At 37.1% G+C, this 16,300-nt stretch overlaps 4 protein-coding genes across 9 annotated transcripts; 2 read left to right on the top strand and 2 right to left on the bottom strand.

Moving 5' to 3' along the window:
• Window positions 1–4,425: 4,425 nt before the first annotated feature.
• Window positions 4,426–10,091, top strand: LOC103838049 (copper chaperone for superoxide dismutase, chloroplastic/cytosolic). Of its 6 annotated transcripts, none has more exons than XR_004451200.1 (4): window positions 4,426–4,699; window positions 4,899–5,002; window positions 5,088–5,446; window positions 10,050–10,091. XR_004451200.1 is itself a non-coding variant. In XM_009114463.3 (3 exons), the coding sequence occupies exons 1-3, from the start codon at window positions 4,504–4,506 to the stop codon at window positions 5,328–5,330; spliced, it is 543 nt and encodes a 180-aa protein (XP_009112711.1). In that variant the 5' UTR covers window positions 4,426–4,503; the 3' UTR covers window positions 5,331–5,504. The 6 variants fall into 6 exon arrangements, 3 of the variants coding, with proteins under 3 accessions (XP_009112711.1, XP_018509638.1, XP_018509637.1); XR_004451199.1 differs by having other exon boundaries at window positions 4,428–4,699; window positions 4,788–5,002; XR_001955925.2 differs by having other exon boundaries at window positions 4,442–4,699; window positions 4,782–5,002.
• A 48-nt stretch (window positions 10,092–10,139) lies between these two features.
• Window positions 10,140–10,727, top strand: LOC103838048 (zinc finger A20 and AN1 domain-containing stress-associated protein 1-like). Its single transcript, XM_009114462.3, has one exon. The coding sequence runs from the start codon at window positions 10,189–10,191 to the stop codon at window positions 10,522–10,524; it is 336 nt and encodes a 111-aa protein (XP_009112710.1). The 5' UTR covers window positions 10,140–10,188; the 3' UTR covers window positions 10,525–10,727.
• On the bottom strand, window positions 10,656–12,767 carry LOC103838047 (metacaspase-5). Its single transcript, XM_009114461.3, has 2 exons — window positions 11,958–12,767; window positions 10,656–11,855 (listed from the first exon to the last, which is right to left on the bottom strand). The coding sequence occupies exons 1-2, from the start codon at window positions 12,343–12,345 to the stop codon at window positions 11,233–11,235; spliced, it is 1,011 nt and encodes a 336-aa protein (XP_009112709.1). The 5' UTR covers window positions 12,346–12,767; the 3' UTR covers window positions 10,656–11,232.
• Window positions 12,768–13,006: 239 nt separating this feature from the next.
• LOC103838045 (4-coumarate--CoA ligase-like 1) lies at window positions 13,007–16,224 on the bottom strand. Its single transcript, XM_009114460.3, has 6 exons — window positions 16,114–16,224; window positions 15,663–15,992; window positions 14,417–14,995; window positions 13,906–14,250; window positions 13,534–13,601; window positions 13,007–13,448 (listed from the first exon to the last, which is right to left on the bottom strand). Exons 1-6 carry the CDS (start codon window positions 16,192–16,194, stop codon window positions 13,220–13,222), a joined length of 1,632 nt encoding a protein of 543 aa, XP_009112708.1. The 5' UTR covers window positions 16,195–16,224; the 3' UTR covers window positions 13,007–13,219.
• Window positions 16,225–16,300: the final 76 nt, after the last annotated feature.

The raw sequence follows: 16,300 nt of genomic DNA, 5'->3' as shown, positions 1-16,300 counted from the left end.
GTCTAATCACTTCACTCATTTATCCATATTATTTGCAAACAAGCAAGTCCTTGAAATCTAAATCTGTGTTCAATCTCCTCTTTATCTGCAGTTCAAGGATATTATCTGCTTTCTTAGAGACTCAAGATGTTCAAGTGCGTGAGATGGCTAAGGAAGAGCTGCAAGTGTTGGTGGACGAAGGTGCTCTAAAGATCACAGGAACCAAGAAACCCGAATGATGCAGCCAGTATTGCTGAATCACTTGGTGGTTTGTGTTTTAGTCTTTTCAAACAGGTTTCTACTAGGTTTTAGAGAATCTGGGATTATGTCAAAGTTTTGTTTTTTTTCTTCCTTCTATGGTTTATTACTTTAATGCAGCTTCAAACCCCACCTTTACAATGTATTCATACTCGATCTTTAGTTGCATATGTCTTAATTAATATCACATTCTTGGTTGTTGAAGCTGAAAACATTGATATGTATTTGTGTTATTAGTTATTAGAGGTTAAAGAAGAGACAGAGAGCATCCTCGGCGATGCTTCTTCTTTTCTTACACCAAAGCGGTTCCTCCGCTCGACTAAAAGGAGAGTTGTCCCGATCATCACTTTCTTTACCAATCTCTCTGCGCTCTTTCACTACTATCTTCACTGTTTCATCATAGTGTTCTCAAATACATGGTAGAGGAAGCCATACATAAATCACAAAAGTATTTTGATTGGAAAATATAAAATAAGATTGAACAAAAGTGAAGAAAGCATAGGCCATGTTCAGAGACAAGATAACTGATAGAAAAAAGGACAACAGCAGATTAACAGATACTTTGTTTGCCTTAGTGGTGGGCAGTTTACATGATTTCAACAGAGCTAGGAACATAAGAGCACAAACACAGGTGGGCTACTACATCCGGGGAGGTTAAGAGAAGGATCTACGAGTCCTCCGAGATCCACTTGTTCGAAGGGTCCATTTCTACCAATGATGCAAGCAATGCTGCGAGTAATGGGGCCAACCTCATCTCAGGCTTCATCAAGAACCAGTGCCACCTCCTCCTCCTCGTCTACGAAGAAACTCTCACCGGAATAATAAAACGGAAAACCCGTGAGTGGTTTTGTATCAACACTTAGGAACAGCTTTGACAATGAGATGCTTGCCGATCATTGGTAATAATAATTGGAGAATTCCCTCTTTGATTAACCATCAAATAACTGAACTCGGTATTAAGAACATTATGGTCCACCCCATAATCCTCATACGATTCTCTTGAGATTCTCCAATGGAGTAGTAGTTTCTAATGTTACTATTCGACCACGCCTTGCTTTGTCTACCACGAAACTTCACTCTTCACTGCAACTATGTACCCATTCACCAGATTTAACATAGATTAGAACCATGTTGTATTGATAGAGAGAAGAGATGACTTTGTGGATGAAGAAGAGAAAAACACAAACGAAGAGAAAAAGATCGTGGGAGGAGAAGAATGTGGAGAAAATATTCTCAAATATATTTTGAGAGATTTAGGGTAGATTTAGTTTTGATTTAGAAAACTTCTTTAACCGAATATGGAAGTTTTCATATTTTCACGATTTGCCTAGAATATGTACACTAACTAAGCAGAACACTGTATAGTAGGTGAGAAATGTATTCTTCCTGTAGGCATCATATAAGGTAAAAGGCAGAACAAGTTATGTCACATAATATAACAAACCTATATCATTGAGTTGTGGCTATATATCGTTATCAAGCTGTAGGTAGACCGAAGACATCTTTCTTGATTATAACGTAATTGATTCTATCTTTGCTAGAATATACAAGAAAGGTTAGTTTACGGTATATACCATTGATATATCTATGTTTAAAACTTAGAATCGGACATATAAGCTAGGTAGATTACCAGAATGAATATTCTAACTGTAGCTAGAAGATAAAATAAAATATGATTCCAATTTTTTTTTAAAAAAGTTTAAACATATATATTGTCATACTTATGTTTCCAACAATTTTCATATTTTTTTACATTTTTAAAATTCAATTTACTATTTTTCTCATTAAAAAAGGGTAAAACATGTCCAGAATTGCTAAAAGTATGAGAAGTCGTATTGTGACAAACAAAAGTTCAAAGTGTCTCATTTTTCCAATTCTCCCAAAAAACATTTATATCCCTAGGATTAACTAATATATACTTAATGTTTAGAGTTGAGGAGTAGAGTAAAATTTTGAAATGTGAAATTTAATATTCTAATAAATAAATATATTAAAAAATTAAAAAATAACTTCAAACATAATTTTTGATTTTCAAAAAGAAATTTGAAAAAAAATTATAAAAAATTGAATTTGAAAAGTATAATTCGGAAACATTTTTTTTTGTGTTTTTATTTATTTAAATAATTATTTATTATATATATAGAGAACAAAGATAAAAGAGTATTTTACCACTTAATGAAGAATGTATTTTTGAAAATATTTTTTTAGTAGTGGTAAATATAAATAATTGTACCATGAAAGTGATAAATATGAAATTCCTCTATGAAAAGCGCTAACCGCATAAACAAGAGCCCAAAATTGCACAAAGCACTGGCGCCACCTAGAAAAAGTGATCATCACCAAAAAATAACTATGCAAAGTATAAACTGAGGTGGAGGTAACAGTAAAATCTAAGAATGATCAGAGCGTGATTATTGGAGGTTCTTAGGATGAAGTTCTTACCGAAATATAAGAATCCGTCTCTTAACTTTTAACTAAAAAACATAAGATCCGGCTCTTAAATATCTTATTTAAGAGCCGGTTCTTAGCTTTTTTAGTTAAAAGTTAAGAGACAAATTCTTATATTCCGCTAAGAACTCCACTCTAAGAACCCTTCAATAATCATGCTATTAAGATCCGGTTTCAAGGAATTGTCGCCGTAATTAACCGCTACATGATTTTTTTTTATTTCTTTTCACGATCTTCCATTGTCTGAGAGTTAAAAAGATATCTACATCTCAACTAATCACTTTCAAACTTAATGTATGATTGGTACCATTTTTTAGTTATCTATAAATTAGATCCTCAACTCAAACTAAATCAATATTAAGTCATGTTCTAAAACTTGGCCGCCTAGCCAGTTTAGCGGCCGAGTAAACGTTCAATGGTAACCAAGCGTGGCGGATTGAAGCTATTCGGTCAGAAAATCAGATCTGGATTTCTTTTTTTAAGTTTTTGGTAAATTCAAGTTATAAATCGATTTATCCCCCCGAGTATCTATGAAGATTGAGCAAAAACAACAAATAAACCCAATGATTGAAGCTTCTAGAAACGTAAATTTACACAGCCATCGCGTTTTAGTTGCAGAAAAACAGAAATACATATATGGAAGACAAATGGTAAATGACATTCTTATCCTTCATTAAAAAAAGTGTAAAAGAGAGTCAAAATAGACTCTACGGACATCAAACTCAGGCTGTTTGGTTTAACTAAAGTACGCAAACCGCTACGCCATGACTACATTACGGAATATTAACTAAAATATATTATAGATAACCAAAATAAAACGCCGATTAATCTGCCATATTATCTCCAATTTGTGATACAGTGCTAGGTCCTGCCCGACCACATGCGTTACATCTAGCGAGTTTCCGAACACATGTTATAACCAGAGCCGTGTTATAGAGATGTGTTACATGCGATATTTTTTTAATTATCTATATATTTGTTAGAGTTAAATAACAAATTATTATTATTTGTTTCGAAAAATGCTGATATGTTATGGGTGGATTTTTACTTTGTATTTTTCATATTAGTTATGTTTCTTTGTATTTTAGTTTATGTTCTTATGTGATCTATCTAATAATTTTAGATATTTTGCAACAAAATTATTGTTATCAGTTTCTAAAATAAAAAATATCTATTTTTATTCTAGTGTGAAATATTTTTTTTACTATACTTCTTATTAGTTAAGTGTGTTGGTAATTTTAATTTTGGGTTGAAATGTGATATTATTATCAGAAAATTTAATTTAATCATTTAAGTTAGGTACTAATTTATGATTTTTTTATTGAAATTTTTGTTCTAAATGATTTTTTGTGTTATAATACTCATATTTGTACCATCATTTTGTATTACTATTATTGGTCTCTAGTCTCTGACTCTCTGTACCATTTGTTTTATTCTGCTGTATTTCGTACAATCTAGATCTGTACTACATCACCATTTGTTACCTATAACCACTTTCTTTTGTACCGTTGTTATTTGTACTGCCTATTCTCGTAGTTCCTTTTTGGGTAATCTTCTTAATTTGTACTATCAAATTTTGTACTAAACTCTACGATTGGTCACATAAAAAGATGAAAAAATAGTCGAAAAAAGATGAAAAATCTGTACTATCAGCGTAACTTGACACCAATTAGAACCATTGTACTTCTCATTTTAGTAGTTACAAAAGTGTAGTGTCCTTTCGTACTATCAACTTCTGTACTAACTTGATGATTGGTTACATAAGATGTACTAACATAACGTAATACAAATATAAGTACGAGCTCAGAACACAAGGCAATGATGTCATTTCTGAGGTCAGTGGCAACGATCCCACGAGCTGCATCTGCGACTCCGACCGAGTCTTCACTCCATTCTTTCTCCTCTACCAAACCTCAGACATTCCCCTTTCCATCTTCTCAGCGATCTTTGCCTAGACTTCGTTGGGGATACAAGAGAATCTTTGCTAGCTCTCCCATGGCGTGTGTTCCTCAAGGTTTGTGCTTTTAAACCATCTTCTTATGGATAACTCGGTTTACCATATAACATTGGTTTGGTCGGATTGCATTTTTTTTTAGTTTCAGCTACTGCAGTATCAGAATTCAAAGGCCCAGCCATCTTCGGTGTGGTTCGATTCGTTCAAATTTCCATGGAAAATGTAATAATTGAAGCCAGTTTTGGTGGGTTGTCTCCAGGAAAACACAGTTGGTGTATCAATGAGTATGGAGATCTCACAAAAGGAGCTGCTTCTACAGGGAATATATACAATCCTTTACAAGATGATGAAACCGCCACACAGGTTTGAACCGAACCAATCCAAACCGGGGACTATTTAAAATAAAATATAATGATATAAAATTTGCCATGTTTGTTATATAAAATAGCTACCAGGCGACCTAGGAACGTTGGAGGCAGACCAAAATGGAGAAGCGTTATATACGGTAAAGAAAGAGAAGATGAAGGTAACGGATCTGATTGGACGAGCTGTTGTGGTTTATGAAACAGAGGATATGTCGTTACAGGGGATTACTGCTGCTGTTGTTGCTAGAAGCGGAGAAGTAGGAGAGAGTTGCAGAAAGCTTTGTTCTTGTGATGGAACCACCGTTTGGGAAGCTACTGTTTACTGAGTCATGGCCATAAAATAATTATATATTCTAAAGTCTGAATGCAGATCCAAAAATTGTTCGTTTACAATTTTCTTTTCCTTCACATATGTTCTGTATTTTCTTATATTATTGTGTGAATATATTATAGTCTCAAGATTGTATAAGAACACAAATAAAGAACTCTCTTTATTAATCTCTCTTAAGGAAACACTCAAAAACCTTAAGCTTCTCAAACACAATCTCTAAAACTCACAAAGGTATGCAACATTCTTGCACCTCTTTATATAGAGAACTTATTTCCTAAACTCATTAGGAATACATATTTCCTTTTCTCTAATCCTAAACTCATTAGGATAACTTAGCTTCCAAGTTATCTTTAAGCTTACTTCCAACATTGTCCCCTTTAAGCTTAAAGTTAACTTCTTGAATCCCCACTAGCTCCCTCATCTCTTTAAACTTAATTCTTCCAAGTGCTTTAGTTAAAATGTCAGCCTTTTGATCTACTCCCGGAATGTGCTGTACGTCTACTTGCTCGTCCTCTACACACTCTCGAATGAAGTGATAGCGTTTGTGAATGTGCTTACTCCTTCCATGGAACACCGGGTTCTTTGTTAGAGCTATAGCAGATTTATTGTCGATGAACAACTTCACTCGATCATAGACCGGCTCAGTGATTTCTCCGAGTAATTCCTGAAGCCATATGGCTTGTTTTGCTGCTTCTGTAGCCGCCATAAACTCAGCCTCGCATGAAGATAATGCCACTGTTTCTTGCTTTTGAGAACACCATGTAATAGAACAATTGTTCAAGTAGAAAATGTGTCCTGTTGTACTTCTCCCATCATCTTCATCTATATTATGACTACTATCACAGTAGCCAACCAACTCCATCTTGTTCCCTCGCTTGAACGTCAATCCAAAGTTCGTAGTTCCCTTTAGATAGCGCAATACTTGTTTTAATGCAGCACGGTGAGACGTTTTAGGTTGATGCATGTAGCGACTGAGCATCCCAACACTAAACGCGAGATCAGGACGTGTATGTAATAAGTACCGAAGACAGCCTATGTACTTTCGAAACTCTGTTTCATCAACACTAGCTTCTTTCTGAGCTTTTGACAAGACGAGTCCAGTATCCATCGGTATGTGTACCGCATTGCACTCCTCCATACCTGTCTCTTGAAGTATCTTCAATGCATAGCTCTCTTGTTTCAGAGTAATCCCTTCTTCATGCTGCCGCACTTCAATTCCTAAGTAGTACGTCAACAGACCGAGATCACTCATTTCAAACACCTTTGACATCTCCCTTTTGAACTCAATAATCATATCACGGTCTGTTCCTGTTACCAGAAGGTCATCAACATACACTGCCACTAGTAGTAGGCTCTCATCTTGACGTTTACGGTATAAGGATGGCTCCTTCGAGCATTTAACAAATTGTAGTCTCTCGAGTACATTGTTCAGTTTCTCATTCCAGGCTCTAGGAGCTTGTCTTAAACCATACAGTGCTTTCTTCAATTTGTAGACTTTATTCTCACTACCCTCGATCACAAATCCTTCTGGTTGCTTTACATAGACATCTTCTTTTAATTCTCCGTGGAGAAACGCGGTTTTGACGTCCAAGTGGTGAATCTCCCATCCATTTGAGGCTGCAAGTCCAATGATGAACCTTACTGTTTCAATACGTGCAACCGGAGCAAACACTTCTTCGAAGTCTACACCATGCCTTTGTATGTACCCTTTTGCTACTAGTCTTGATTTGTATTTGTTTATGCTCCCATCTGAGTTGCATTTAATTTTAAAAACCCACTTGAGTCCGATTGCTTTTGCTCCATTAGGTAAGTCTACTAGATCCCACGTCTTGTTCTTAATAATGCTCTCGATCTCATCATCGCAGGCCTTTCTCCACACTTTCTCTTTTACGGCTTCTTCATAGTCCCATGGTTCCTCATTGATCAGGAGCAAAAGTCGTTCTCCCTCTTCCTCACCAATAAGAATGTAGTCAGATAGATAGCTTGGAGTTTTGGTAGCTCGTGTAGATCTTCTCAACTGAACTTCTTCGGTTTCATCTTCACTTTCTTCTTCTTCTACTACTTCATCGTTATTAACCGCATTAGTATCTTGATTTTGAGCTTCCTTTTCTGTCTCATCCTCTCTTATTCCTTGGTTACCGAAGTTACCGTAAGTGATGCTGAATTCTTCTTCGTTTGCGGTAGTTTTACTCCACTTCCACCCTTTGTTCTCGTCGAATATGACATCTCTGCTCACCACTACTCTTCTGTAGGTTGGATCAAACATTCTGTATGCCTTGGAGCCGGGTTCAGTACCAAGGTGCACGAGGGTTCTTGTTCTATCATCAAGTTTCCGTAGGTGTGGAGTCTCGGCTTTTGTGTACCCGATGCACCCAAACACTCTCAAGTGTTTAACGCTTGGTTTCTTTCCTTTCAAGACTTCGTATGGTGTCTGTGACTGGAGAGATCTCGTGCCGACTCTGTTGATGAGATAGGTGGCATGTCGTATGGCTTCTCCCCATAGATAATTTGGCATTCTCATGTGCTTAAGAATTGTTCTAGTCATCTCTAACAAAGTCCTGTTTCTCCTCTCTACTACTCCGTTTTGTTGAGGTGTGTAGGGAGCTGTCAAGTGTCGTTGAATTCCTGATTCTTCGCAGAACTTTTGAAACTCTAATGATGTGAATTCTCCTCCTCGGTCTGTTCGAAACGTCTCGATGTTCTTCTTTGTTTGTTGCTCCACCATTGATTTGAAAACTTTGAATTTGTTGAACGCGTCACTTTTCTCACTCAAGAGAATCGTCCACATGTATCTCGTATGATCATCTACTAGAACAAATATGTATCTATTCTTTGCTGGTGTTGCTGGTGTGATTGGCCCACAGAGATCGCCATGAATGAGTTCCAGAGGTTCTTCTGCTCGAAAAGAAGTTGACTTGGGGAACACTTGTCTAGCGTGTTTGCCAAGTAAACAAGACTCACATGTCTCCCTTTCAATGCTGATGTCTGGCATGCCGAGTACAAGTTCCTTCCGTATCATAAGTCTCATTGTCTCAACTCCAATATGACCAAGCCTCGCATGCCATCTTGCAGATTCATCTTCGATATCAAGCTTTAAACACTTCTCGTCAGCTATGTCCATGATGACTTTATAGAGTCGATTTCGAGATCGATTGGCTCGGGTAATCAGTTTTTCATCTTTGTCGTGTAATGTGAGAAGATCTCCCTTCATATTCACCTCACATCCCGATTCTGTAGCTTGTCCAAGGCTGATGATGTTGCTCCTTAATGCTGGTATGAAATACACATCAGCGAGTAGTTTCTTTTCTCCGCCTTGGCTGATGAATAAGATGGATCCTTTTCCTTTGATATCGATTCTCGAGTCATCACCGAACCGTACTTTGCCTGTGATTGTCTCATCAATCTGTTTGAAGTAGTCTCGGTTTCCAGTCATGTGGTTGCTAGCGCCATTGTCTAAGTACCAAATTCTATCTCCATCCATGCTTGACTCAAATTCTTTAGGTTTGATGTTTTTCTCATTCAGATATACTACCTCATGCATCATCAAACCATCTGCTTCCTGCGTTTCTTCTTCCTTTCCTTCTTGAGTTTCTTGTAGTTTTAGTAACCGGTCAGGGCACGTCGCAGCAAAGTGGCCAGTTTTATCACATCTGTAACAGACGACCCTTGATGCATCTCTATTTTCCCAGTATGATCGACCCCGTCCACGTCCTCTGTTAGAATATCTTCCTCCTCGTCCCCTTCCTCTGTATTCACCGTGATATTCACGATGTGATTGACTCTCCATGTTAGCATACATGAGCTTGTTTTGTTCTTGAGTCTCTTCTTCTTCTGCGTTTATTCTTTCTTCGTATGCTTTCAAGCGCCCAATGATATCTTCAAAGTTGGACGTGTTTAGGTCAAGAAGTTGTTCTAACGATGCAACAATATGAATATATTTTTTGCTTGGTAAACTTGAAAGAAATTTCTTGACGAGTTTCGGTTCATCAATATTTTCTCCTAAGGCTGCAGATTTTGCCGAGATTTCGGTAAGCTTTCCAACAAATTCATCGATGGTGTCATTGTCTTTCATCTTAAGACGATCAAACTCGGCTTTCAACGTTTGTAGTCGCGCCTCTCTGACCCTATCAGCCCCAACATGACGAACTTTAACTGCATCCCAAATTTTCTTCGCAGAGTCCAAGTCTCCTACTTGAAGAATTAGGGTTTCTGGAATTGCTTGGAATAACAGAGCGGTTGCCATAATGTTTTTCTCTACCTCGTCTGACCCTGTCTCAACAACTTCCCAAACTTTGTGAAGCTTGAGCATAATCTTCATTCTCATTGCCCAAACCGTGTAGTTGGTTGTGGTCAGCATAGGACACTTTATTGAGGATGATCCTCCCTCCTTCGGTTTGTTCACAATGGTGGTAATATCACCCATGATTCTCGATGACTGTTGTATATTGTGGCTTTGATACCAAATATAGTCTCAAGATTGTATAAGAACACAAATAAAGAACTCTCTTTATTAATTTCTCTTAAGGAAACACTCAAAAACCTTAAGCTTCTCAAACACAATCTCTAAAACTCACAAAGGTATGCAACACTCTTGCACCTCTTTATATGGAGAACTTATTTCCTAAACTCATTAGGAATACATATTTCCTTTTCTCTAATCCTAAACTCATTAGGATAACTTAGCTTCCAAGTTATCTTTAAGCTTACTTCCAACATATATTCAATAAAGATCTAGTGGATTTGTGTACTCTTTTCATTTTTCTTGAGTTCTCAACCGATCAAAAGAATTATAAACGTTTTTCCGAAGTACATTTATCCAAAAGGGGATCCAAAACATTACAGTCACTGGTAATATGAACCTCTGCTCCAAATGCTATCACGACCTCAGAGTCACCCAAGAAGCCTCCTTCGAACCCGAAACCTCCCTTGAATCTGCTCTTGCGTCGTCATCATCATCATCAGAGAGCAGTGGAACGGCTGCACAGACTAGTGCCAAGACGAGGAGGTGCTTGAGCTGTAACAAGAAAGTGGGCTTGATGGGGTTTAAGTGCAAGTGTGGGAGTACATTCTGCGGAGACCATAGATATCCCGAGAATCACGAATGCGAGTTCGATTTCAGAGGACAAGGAAGAGATGCGATTAGCAAAGCTAATCCCTTGGTGAAGGGTGAAAAGGTCAAGAGATTCTAAGTAAAAGAGTAATCTGAATGTTTTTTTTTGGCTATTAAAGATGATCCTTGTGTTACTTATATGTATATGTAGCTATGGTTATACGGTTTGATTGCTCTAGGGATATGTTAGATCGGTTTGTGTTGTTGCTATTGATTTGTCTTTTTTTTTTGGTGGAGTGTTGGTTTTTGATAAAATTTGTTTATAGAAATGTGTGTGTGACAGTGTGAGTTCTTGGTACTTGCCTCATTGTGGAATTAGTCGGTTGCTTTCTTAATGGTTTCTATTTCATCAACAGCATGGCTAGTCCTGTACAAAGCTAAATAAAACATTGACCTTAGGACTTCAAAAATTATATAGATATAGGTTTTCATAAAAAAAAATTTTAACCCTTAAATTTATAAAAAGAAAATTTAGTTGACATTTTTAATAAGTCGTCTAGGGTCCCTAACTCTCATGGCTGGTCCTGAATAAACACTCTATTTTAGATGTTGTGGCTTCTCACTGTCTTGAGCTCTACAGTGCGTCAGCTCAGCCGGACATGTTCACCTTGTGTTTTGGGTACTTATTGCAGCTAGAGAAAGATGCATTGATTGAAAAAAAAATTGGCTGATGAAAGAGTTTATGTTAAAATAAATTATTTATTTTAAATGAAAAACACAGCACACAAACTTCATTCAGCAACAAACTCCAAAATACTTCAAAGAAACTAAATGTGAAAATTCATTTTCAGCATATGAATGGAGCATCAGCATTACTATCGCTGCAATATAGCCCCGGTTGTTGAGGATAACATTCATACTCAAGAAGCTCTTTCACACCTAAAACCAGTTCTTTGTTTGTGATCTTCTTACCTTTTGTCTCATCAAGTATTATCTGTATTGCATCGCTGAATGCTCCATATGCTTGTCCCTTGGTGCGTACATCTCCTGAAGTCTGATCAGTCTGACATCCACTTAGCAAAATGCCCTTGTCTTTCTTTCTCACCACTTGTTTCTTCGTCGCCGCCTTGAGGCCTTCAGTTTCCTGCACTTTTGGAGATGCATCTTCTCCAAACGCATGGAGAAGAAACCTCCTGATACTCCCCACCTCTATATCATCATTTCCTGATTCTTGCTTTAGCATATTGATCATACTCTCCAGAGACAGAGATCTGTTTACCACATGGACTCCGTTCCTCCTCTCTTCTTGTTCAATCTCCTCAGTCTTTACAGCTTTCCCCGTCTTCTTGGTGCTCTCTCCGATCTGCTCCTTGGTTGCGTCAATGAGACCACCACTATGACAAGAGTCCGAGACTATTGTAATAGAGCAGTCTTCAGGCACCTTATCAACAATCTCCCTGATTTCATCATCTGAAAAAAAAACCATTTTAGTTGGTTTGTAATCTCACTAAGATAAAAAATTAAAAACATGTGTTAAAAAAAAAATTAAAAACAAAATTAGAAACTACGTACCAGTGATGTTGTTCATATCACAGGGAACAATACACTCATCGAAACCAGTATCATCGTCTTCACCAGTCTCCAGAGGCAGCCTCACACCGTGTCCACTGTAGTGTACGAAGAGAACATCTCCAGGGTTAGCTGATCCCACAAGCTCCGACAATGCCTGTCGTATGTTCTTACCAGTGGGTTGGATCTTGGATTTGTCGGTATCAATCAGCTCGGTGATGTTTTCCTCTGAGAATCCGAACCGGTCAACGAGGCATTTGTGCATTCGCTTGACGTCATTGACGCAGCCACGTAACTCTCCCTCGGTTCCTGGGTAGTTGATCCCAATCAGTACTGCTTTCTTCACCATCGGTGATGATTTGATGATTTGTGTTGTGAATCTTCTTATCATTTTGGATAAATTTATCGTAAGATGTTTTGATTGTTCACCATGTTATAAGTCAACCTTTATATTGATGAAAGATGCTTCTAATTTTCGTTTTCAATTTTTTATTATTTGTTAATGGCTTATTTATTTATGTATTCTAACCACGGACTAAACGTGAAATGATGATTATAAAAATCAAACAGATAATGCTGGATGAGCTGTATTTTGTTTACTATAGTCTTGTTGACAAAAAAAAAAATTGTTTACTATAGTCTTTTATTGGTAACCGAGAGGTTCCGTTTGCGCTGTAACATATTTTATTTTGTTTAGCCAACTTTGCATGTGGTTCGGCCATAATTGGTTATCTTATTTTCTATGTTCTTAAATGCCTTTCTGTAAAAGAAAAAAAAACGATTAAATGGGTTTGTGATTTGTATATTGAGTACAAGAAAAACAAGCTGGTCACGAACACGTTTGTGTACTGATTTGGATTTGGTGGACTCTGTTCTGTAATAGTCTAAGAAAATAATTAAACAACACATGAAATTATCGTAGGTAGTTTATACGGATGGATTTTATTGATCTTTATTCACTTCTAAACCGTTAATCAATCACATGGTTCTAAAGAACATTTGTGAATTGTGAATACTATAAAATTTCGATTAATCTTTCTTTAAATTTTGGATTGGTTTCTACGAACCCGTTTTATATTTTCTGGTAGAGCTTGATACATCGGAGATTATCTAACAAACTTAGTAGAATGTCTTGGTGTGTTATTAGTTTTGTCTACTCCGTTAAACATCAGAAACGTTGAAGAAGTTGATAATAATTAGACATTCTTAATAAAAGAAGATCAAATTTAAGCGACTAATGGATAACCAAACCGTTAATCAACCACTTAGAATAGCGTTTTCTTGATGCTGAGGATGTTGTCTCTGAGAAGCCTCCTCATGATTTTACCAGAGAGAGACTTGGGAATTGAATCCACAAAATGGACGGCTCTGATCTTTTTGTAGTGAGCCACATTTGCAGCAACAAAGCTAAGGATGTCTTCTTCTTTCTCTTTCGCTTTTGGATTCATCACAACACAAGCCACCGGAATCTCTCCCGCTTCCTCGTCCGGTAACCTTTGCTCATTATTTTATTCCAAATTATTTATTTTAATTATCCATTCTTGAAAATTAATAATAAGACGGCAATATATAAACTCACGGCACAACGGCTACGTCTTCAACTGATGGATGAGTGAGTAGAATAGCTTCAAGCTCCGCCGGAGCCACCTGCAGGGAAATAAACAACTCTATTTTAGACATGTAAATGATTTACTTAGACAAGACTGAACCATAACCAAACCAACTTTAAGGTTTTAACTGTTGCAAACACAAGTATATACGTAAAAGTTTAGTAGACACAAATAAACAATTAAAGGCATAATGAGACGTTGATTAACTTTATGATTCAAAATAAAACTGCACACAAATATGAAAATCCAATCTGGACCAAAAACGGAGTTCAGTATAACATTCTCAAACCGGAAATAACCGAAAAAGAAAACCAAGCTAAGATACGTGTGAATCAAGTTACCTGAAAGCCCTTGTATTTGATAAGTTCTTTGATGCGATCAACGATGAAAATGTCTCCATCATCATCAATGTAACCTATATCTCCAGTGTGAAGCCAACCTTCTTCATCGATCGTCTTCTCCGTCTCTTCCTTGTTCTCGAAGTAACCTTGCATCACACATTGGCTCCGCACACAGAGCTCACCAGAAGTGTTCTTCGGAAGCGACCGGCCAGTGTCAGGATCTATGAACTTCACCTCGAGATTGGGAAGTATAAAACCGACAGAGTTTCGTTTCGCGATTCCTTGTCCTTTATCAGGATCACCGTGAGTTAAAGTAATGCAGCTATGCTCCGTTAATCCGTAAGCCTATTAACACATTAATGAAACCTAGATTGAGAACAACAATAACAGAAAAGGACCAAACACAAACACAAGGAGTTGGTTCCGTTGTGCCTCTAGTCCGAACTCCTCTTAGTTAATAATAATAATAATAAAAAAAAAACATAAAAGGTTTTAGGTATTTAGAACTTGCCTCTTGGACTTGAACATTAGGAAACTTGGCTTCAAAGGCAGTGAGAAGCTCGGGGGCTAAGGGAGCAGCAGCCGTCATAACAGAACGGAGTTTAAGCTTAGAAAGATCAAACTCATCGACGATCGGATTCTTGACAAGATTCAATATAATAGGTGGAACAATAGGCGCAAACAAGACCTCATGAGTAATCAAAGCATTCAAGAAAAGCCTTAGATCATACCGACTCATAGCAACAACTTTGCCTTTATTCTTCATCGTAGCACAACAGATTCCAACGATACCGTAAATGTGAAAGAACGGAATCAAACCAAGAGTCACGATCTGGCCGATCATTTCAGACCGGACGCTGAAGAGAGTAGAGCAAAGATTTGCTATGAGGTTGCGATGTGTGAGCATCACTCCTTTTTGTAATCCTGTTGTGCCTGAAGAGAAGGGAAGTGCACATAGATCTGTCTGAAGTATCTTCTCTCTGTTGTTATCTCCAGATCTGTCTCCTGCTTCTAGAAGATCTTTCCAGTTCACTGCTCCTTCGATCTTCTCTTCACCTAACACTATTACCGGTAAGCCTAAAGCCTTCACCTGTCCAAAATAGGTACATTATATGCGGATCAGTAGATTTTGATAGAACCAAACTCGAACCAAAATAGATACCGGAAAAAGAACTCAATCTTAAAGACTTAAACCGACCAGTTAGGACTGGTCCTAAAGTTTTCTGGAACTTGAACAATTATGATCAAACATAAATTTAATTTAATCAATTTAGGGACCAAATGATATATACATCTTACCTATTGTAATATTTTAGGGATCATAGATAAATGTTTTATTTTGCTATGCGTAGGACTGGCTCTGCAAACAAACTTCCACTCCAAAACCAGGTCTAAACCTTAATCTTATCTTAGTCCAACCAAACAAAATCAACCAAGTATATTTGCATATATTAATTAAAATCGTTATTTTGTTAATTTTTCATACTGAATTCAGACAAAAACTATACCAAACCCGAATATAATAAAACTAAATAAATAAATAAATAAAAATATAGAAAACACATTTGAATTTTCAAAAATAAGATTTCACCACCAAACCAACATTTCACCATGAACTAAAATAACACACGGTTATAACAAGTGATAAAATCGGGCATACCAAATACTAAAATAACCGAAACGAACCAAATTATATGTCTAGTCTTAAACATTTATATGCACAGACACAAACATACAAAGTACCCTATGTATTTTACCTTTTCGAAGTTAGTAGAATCAGTGATGATTCCTCTAGCACCAGAAGCTTCAACTTGCTTCTTGATCTCGGAGACAAGAGCCGTCGGATTAGCGCCAGAGAAAACTCCACCGGCGGACATAATGCCAAGGGCAATAATCCCATACTCGGCGACATTTGGTAGAACCACAACCATTACTTGACCTTTCCTTAGTCCAAGTGAGGTCAACGCTTTGGCTAGCCTCTTTGTATCTCTCACTACATCACCGTACGTGACGGCTTTACCGGTCACAGCTTCAACGAACGCCACATTCTCTGTGAATTCTTCTACTCCTTGGAGCACAAACTCAGGCTGAACACACAATAAATTAAGTAATTCTCATCAGGATAGTCAAACAAACCGAATACAAGCCCAGGTACTCATATTCGAAGAGTTTTTCTTTGTAAAAAAAATAACAAATTCAAATCCATACCAGTGTAAGCTTGTCGGGAATGGGCACAGATGGATATAGACTGCGGAAAATGTGTTCATTGTCTTGCTTTTGAGCCTCCATTTTTAGATGAGTTGAATTCGATTTGAGTTCTTACAAAAGAGTTATTATAAATAGGAGGATATTTTCTAATGTTCATATGTCATGTCATATTATATGTGTGTACAAA

Source organism: Brassica rapa, chromosome A09, assembly GCF_000309985.2.
Source record: "Brassica rapa cultivar Chiifu-401-42 chromosome A09, CAAS_Brap_v3.01, whole genome shotgun sequence".
In the NCBI taxonomy this organism is placed as follows: domain Eukaryota; kingdom Viridiplantae; phylum Streptophyta; class Magnoliopsida; order Brassicales; family Brassicaceae; genus Brassica; species Brassica rapa.
The sequence above is the reverse complement of the archived record's forward strand: the minus strand, read 5'-3'. Positions and strand labels throughout refer to the sequence as shown.

Bases quoted from the DNA above. Each gene is read 5' to 3' on its own strand.
- LOC103838045 (XM_009114460.3), bottom strand. From the start codon at position 16,194: ATGGAGGCTCAAAAGCAAGACAATGAACACATTTTCCGCAGTCTATAT. The intron at 14,251-14,416 runs GCAAGTTCTAAA...ATGTGTTAATAG, and splicing joins CTAATGTTCAAGTCCAAGAG to GCTTACGGATTAACGGAGCA. The intron at 13,449-13,533 runs GTGAGTTTATAT...TAATGAGCAAAG, and splicing joins GAAGACGTAGCCGTTGTGCC to GTTACCGGACGAGGAAGCGG.
- LOC103838047 (XM_009114461.3), bottom strand. From the start codon at position 12,345: ATGATAAGAAGATTCACAACACAAATCATCAAATCATCACCGATGGTG. The intron at 11,856-11,957 runs GTACGTAGTTTC...TTTTTTTTTCAG, and splicing joins TGATATGAACAACATCACTG to ATGATGAAATCAGGGAGATT.
- LOC103838049 (XM_018654121.2), top strand. From the start codon at position 4,504: ATGATGTCATTTCTGAGGTCAGTGGCAACGATCCCACGAGCTGCATCT. The intron at 4,700-4,781 runs GTTTGTGCTTTT...ATTTTTTTTTAG, and splicing joins CATGGCGTGTGTTCCTCAAG to TTTCAGCTACTGCAGTATCA. The intron at 5,003-5,087 runs GTTTGAACCGAA...TATATAAAATAG, and splicing joins ATGATGAAACCGCCACACAG to CTACCAGGCGACCTAGGAAC.
- LOC103838048 (XM_009114462.3), top strand. From the start codon at position 10,189: ATGAACCTCTGCTCCAAATGCTATCACGACCTCAGAGTCACCCAAGAA.